Consider the following 6,000-nt stretch of genomic DNA (forward strand, 5'->3'; position numbering starts at 1 on the left):
ACATCCGCCAGTTCCTTCAATACTCTTGGGTGGATCCCATCCGGCCCCATAGACTTGTGGACGTCTAGCTGGGCAAGCAAGTCTCTAACCGCCTCCTCTTGGATCACGGGAGCCTCAATCTGCCCCTCTAACTCTTGGATTTGTAAACAGAAGGAACAACTTTCTTTGCTATTAAAGACTGAGGCGAAGAAGGCATTAAGTACCTCAGCCTTGTCCTTATCCCCTGTCACTGTTATTCCTTCTGCATCCACTAGAGACTGGATATTCTCCCTCGTCCTCCTTTTCCTGTTAATGTACTTGTAGAAAGACTTTTTGTTGTCTTTCACAGACTTAGCGAGTTTTAATTCTAGTTGGGCCTTGGCCCTCCTGATTTTTTCCCTGCACGATCTCACTTCGTCCCTGTAGTCCACCCAAGATGCCTGTCCTTTCCTCCAGAGCACATAGAGCTTCTTTTTCTTATTGACGCATCTTGAGATCACCCTCTTCCACCAAGCTGGCTTTTCCCCCCGCCGGCTCCTTTTCCGGAACACAGGGATGGCCTGCTCTTGAGCTGCTAGGATTTCATTTTTCAAGAGCGCCCAACCCTCATGGGCTCCCTTGCCCTGAAGGACTGTTTCCCACGGGACTTTGCTAATCAACCTTCTGAACAGGCCAAAGTCTGCCCTCTGGAAGTTTAATGTGACTGCTTTGCTAACCCCCTTCTTAATCCCACCTAGAACTGAAAACCCTATCATCTCATGATCACTTAATCCCAGGCGTCCTCCAACCGTCAAATCCCCAACAAGACCTTCCCTATTCACAAACAGCAGGTCTAGGAAGGCACCCTCCCTTGTTGGTTCGCTAACCAGTTGTGCAAGGAAGTTGTCTTCGATGCACTCCAGGAACCTCCTAGACTGTTTCCTTTCTGCTGTATTGTACTCCCAGCAGACATCCGGAAAGTTAAAGTCTCCCACAAGGACAAGAGGCAGAGATTTAGAGACTGTCCCCAGCTGTTTATAGAAGAGTTCATCAACAGCTTCTTCTTGGCTGGGTGGTCTGTAACAGACTCCTATCACAAAGTCCCCTTTCTTGTGGGCTCCTCTGATTTTAACCCATAGGCACTCGATCCCGTCCTCACCGTAATCCAGTTCGAGAGTTTCAAAGCACTCTTTGACATAGAGGGCTACCCCGCCTCCTTTCCTACCCTTCCTGTCCCGCCTGAAGAGTTTATATCCCAACATAGCTGTACTCCAGTTATGTGAGTCATCCCACCACGTTTCTGTGATGGCAATGACATCATAGTCACCTTGCCCTACAACAGCTTCCAGCTCATCCTTCTTATTGCCCATGCTGCGTGCATTGGTGTAAATGCACTTCAGCTGGGCTGATGAACCTTCAGCCCTCATAAAGGGAAGAGAGTTTATTCTCGATTGACTGGTCCTTGGAATAACTAATTCCACAGACCCAGTTTTATCCTTACTGTCCCCACTTATACTCGCCCTCACTTGCCCTGTTGTGGTGTACTGGTGGTCCTCTCCAGCACACCATTTCTCAGCCGCTGGTTTCCCACTTCCAGGCTCATTCCCAACTAGCCTGGTCTCCTCCCCTTCCCCCTTCACATCTAGTTTAAAGCTCTATTTAAGAGCCTAACCAGATTTTTAGAGATAACTTTAGTTCCCCTTCGAGACAAGTATGACCCATCCCTAGTAAGAAAACCTGGGGGTGGGTGGGTCACCCCATGATCAAAGAAGCCAAAGCCTCTCTCCTCACACCAGGCTCGGAGCCAGGCATTAATCATCTGTACGTTCCTGACTTCCTGCTCCATATTCCTTAGTATTGGGATGGAGCTAAACACCACTTGCGCTCCAGAGCCCTCAATCATCTTCCCTAAATCCCTGAAGTCTCTTTTGATGGCTTTCAGCTTTCTGCGCTGTAAGTCATCATTACCTATTTGAAATACTAAGAGGGGATAGTAATCCGTTTCCTTCACCAAGGAAGGGAGTTTTCTATTGATATCCCTCACTGATGCCCCCGGCAAGCAGCAGACCTCCCTGTGGAGCGGGTCCGGTCTGCAGATGGGACCCTCCATTCCTTTAAGAAGGGAATCCCCTAAGACGATCACTCTCCTCTTTTTCTTGACAGAGGATGTTTTTAGGGCCCTCCGAGGATGCTGGAGCCTAGGGAATGTTTCCAGGCTGTGGGGACCATCTCCTTCTTCCACTGCTTCTTCCTGGGGAATAGGTTCTACCTGCAGCATTTCATATTTATTTCTGAGGGCTATCTGGGGGTTAATTGTCTGGGTGGGGGGAGCAGGTTTCCTACGCCGGACAGGAACCTGCTGCCATCCCCCATCTCTTGTTCCCCCTGCCTCACAGATTATAGGATCAAGCTGCTCCGCCGCATTGGCTCCAGCAGCCTGCTGGGTTTGTGCGAGGGCACTGCTCCAAAGATCTATGTCCCTCAAGACAAGCTTGCTTTCTGGTTAGGGGAAAGACTGAACATGTGGGTTCAAACTGAGGTTCAATCTCAAAAGACTCAAACCCAGATTCCTTACTTCCTGCAAGTGTGCTCTGCCTGCTGTGCAGTACAACAGTCTGGGTTACCATCCCTTCTAATTGTCATTCCAAACTAAAGCTATTAGATCAGAAAGATGGTGTGTGCTTGTGTGGAGGGAAGCAGCTTGGGGGTGTCATACAAGCAAAACACTATCTCACTCCATTGCCAGCTTAAGTTGAGGGTATTCAGCTTGAGAAGGGAACTCAGGGAGGGTCTTTTCTGATCACCAGGTTAATACGCAAGTATCGCCGTTTAGCCCTGGCCCGGCCCAATTTGGCAGCTAAAACCAAGCAGCTGGGCTCCCAGTTCCCTCCTCCCGTGCTGCCAGGGAAAGGGGAAAGGGAAAAGAGCAGAAAGGACTTGCCAGCTGGAAATTCAAACTAATAATAATAATACATACAAATATATGAGCCTGTGCCCCCATCCCACCCCCTGATGCCTATCCATCACCACAAATGCTGCAGAGCAGGTATGGAGAAGAGTCAGAGGCAGGAAGGAGATGGACTCTCGAACAGGATTCAGGAGTGCATAGATCCAGGATCAGAGGTAGACAGACAAGGTCCTCACTGGACGTTAGCCACCAAAAGAAGAGCGACTGACCCTCATGTTAGATAAACGTGTATCAAATTCAAAAATGTTGGTTCCAATTACTTTTTTAATTGCATTTTAAAGTCTTAGTCACACATTTAAAGATATTGCTATTCACAAAATTAAATTGGACAGCTCAGAAATTGAAAGTAAGGCAAATATCTGGGTTTTATCTTCTTGGCATTACATATCAAAGTCTACATAACATTAAAGTTTTTTTCCTACTTGCCTCAAAAATTGAACGACTTATACAAAGAAGTGTCACATTTCACATTTTTTAACAACTAACATCCTTCTCTTCCAGATAAGCAGACGACGTTGGAAGGCAGCTATCATACAGGAAAACTTCCCAGAAGTTCTTGAACTTTTCCAGTTCAGTTTGTATCAATGTTTATAAATGCCTCCAAAAAGCCACAGTCATACAACCCATACTCAGTCTACATGGTACCATACTGGATAACAATTGTCCCCTTCAAAAAGAAAAATAAAGTTAGAACCTGACCGATTCCCCCATGCACACACAAAGAACAAATCTTTTGGATTAGAAAACCAAAAAAAAAGTCATTTAAATTCTTACATATTTAAATATAAGAATATAAATTCTTAAATATTTCAATTATCAGGTTTCCTTTAGCTGCTTTGTGTTCCCCCCTAAAGAAACTGACATTACTGGGAGCGGAGGAATCAACTTTCCCAGTGCAGATCTGCAAATACCTTCACACTGTCCTAACTGGAGCGGATCTCAGCTCTCGCCTCCCAGCCAGGGACACAGAGGGCTCATTGCTGCTGCCCATACACAGATGATGAGCAGCACTTCTGTACCCTTAGTGCTGAGGTGTCTTCTCCATGGGTCTGCCAGATAATGGAGCTGTCATGGGAGAGCTGTGCCCTTCTGAAGGGCTGCCCAAAACACAGAAGGACTCTGCAGGCAAAGAATCAAACATCACAAATGCCGTGTCCCCCGAATGGAGAATCTGGTCATTTGCATTGCCCTGAACCTGCTGATTAGGAGAGGGATTGGTCTCTACTCCCATGGCTACACCTGCATGGCAGGACCCGCGGGACTGATCTCTGAACTGCAGCTTAACCCAAACCCAATCCCAGAAGGTCCAGTGGTAAGAACCAGGTGAGCGAAAACAGGAGAGGGAAGAGGGAGACATGCACAGTGCTGCTGCAGAGGGAGACAGCAGAGACATAGACAGTCAGGGGTTTGGAAATTTCTCCTTTGAAGAGCTGAAGGTGCTGATAAGGTGACTGACCAGCCATGGCCTGAAGAGAAGAGGTGGGAAAGGAGAGAGTGGGTTTGCTCCATCATAGATGTTTGCACTGCAGGGGATGGCAGGGAGTTGCCTCAATCCCCATTCCCATGTTGTTAATGGGAGCAGATCCTTGTCCGTCCCTGCTCATGTCTCTGCTGCCTGGAGCTTGTCCCTGCTGGGAGCTGTTTGTCCCTGGATCTCCTCCCTGTCTGTGCTCACAGCCCATCCTACCCACTGTGTGCTCAACTGTGCCCTGCAGACCCCTCCTGGCAGCAGGGGCCCCTCTGGGTGTGCAAGAGCTGAGGAGAAGCTCAGACGGATCCTAATGGGAACTGGGGTCCCAGTGCCTTTCAAGAACAGAGAAATAAATTCCCATCCCCACTGTCCCCCCTTCCCCCCGAGCACCAGGAGTGGAAACCTGAAAGCACAGACTCCATTGCTTCCAGGTAGATGCTATCCTGATGTCATTCTTCAAAAAGACCCTCTGCAATTGCTTTGGGGATGATCTGGAGCGCTGAGCAGCCCTGACGCACACAGCACCTTCTTGACAGCAGGAGGACCCTGCCCTGCCCTGCCGGGAGTCGCTCCTTCCACCCGCAGGACTGCAGGGAGTTTCCTGGCAGGACTGTCCAGGGCACCCCTGGTTGCACTCTCAGCTTCACAGCCCTGCAGCCACCTCTGGGAGAGGGCAGCCATCACCCCCAGTCCTTTGGCGGTGCAGTAGAGAATCCTGGCTCCAGAGCAGTGTCTTTCTCCTCTGTACCAGAGAAACTCCTCATAGAGTCCTCCTGATAGATTCCAAAAGCTGTGGCCTGTGCCAGCTTTCGGAGATCTGCAGGGAAGCTCACAGCTTGGAAAGAAACCTCATGGAAATACCCAAGTATCTTAATGATGGTGTTTCAGTAAGCAGAGTCAGCCCTTTCCTCAGGGAATGACACAGACTGCTCTGCCCACAGTCCCACGGGTGAGGTGAAAGCTTGGACACTGCATTCCCACAGACACACCTGCATGGGAGGAATCAGAAGATCAGTGCCTGTCTCAACTGCTGAAACTCCCAACCCCAGAGAGCCTGGCAGCGAGAACAAGAGAACAACAGCAAGAACACAGACAAACAGAGAAGCCAGCAAAGGAGCTGTGCAGGTCCATCTGTGAGGCCAGGGCAGGGGCAGACGGGCACTCAGGGCAGCGTCACCCTAACCCAGCTGTGCTCACTCCCTCCCAACTAGGAATTTTGTGGCACTGTTGCTCTCAGCCCCTGTGCTCTGAGACGAAAATGGACTCACGATTAGAGAGCTCTACCACAGCTCTGCTGGAGCTCTGTCTGCAGAGGCAGTGATTCAGTCTTGGACCCCAAGCTGAGGGCAGAAGCTTTGCTGGGTGGGAGCGGAGGCAAGGGGACTTGCTGAGAGGAAGGGTCTGCATTGGATGTGATCATCTGTTTTAAGTTTCCTCTCATTCTCTGATCCTATCCCTTCTGCCTGTAGATTTCCCTCCTGGGAGTTGTCTCCCTGTCCCATGTCTTTTCCCTGACAGTGCTCACTGTCACACTGAGCCTGATGGTTCCAGCAGAGGTGATGCTTGTGCTGTCCATGGGTGGAGGAGCAGCTGGAAACACTTT

General features: G+C 49.5%; 1 protein-coding gene across 1 annotated transcript in view; it reads left to right on the forward strand.

Moving 5' to 3' along the window:
• The window catches only part of LOC128853848 (hydrocephalus-inducing protein homolog), a 67,624-nt gene extending 63,370 nt beyond the window's left edge, over positions 1-4,254 (forward strand). Inside the window, exon 24 of the mRNA XM_054081839.1 lies at positions 3,428-4,254. Coding sequence (XP_053937814.1) covers positions 3,428-3,431 — 4 coding nt within the window. The 3' untranslated portion in view covers positions 3,432-4,254. The remainder of the gene's footprint in view (positions 1-3,427) is intronic.
• The last annotated feature ends 1,746 nt before the right edge of the window (positions 4,255-6,000 follow it).

Source organism: Cuculus canorus, chromosome 16 (genome assembly GCF_017976375.1).
Source record: "Cuculus canorus isolate bCucCan1 chromosome 16, bCucCan1.pri, whole genome shotgun sequence".
In the NCBI taxonomy this organism is placed as follows: Eukaryota; Metazoa; Chordata; class Aves; order Cuculiformes; family Cuculidae; genus Cuculus; species Cuculus canorus.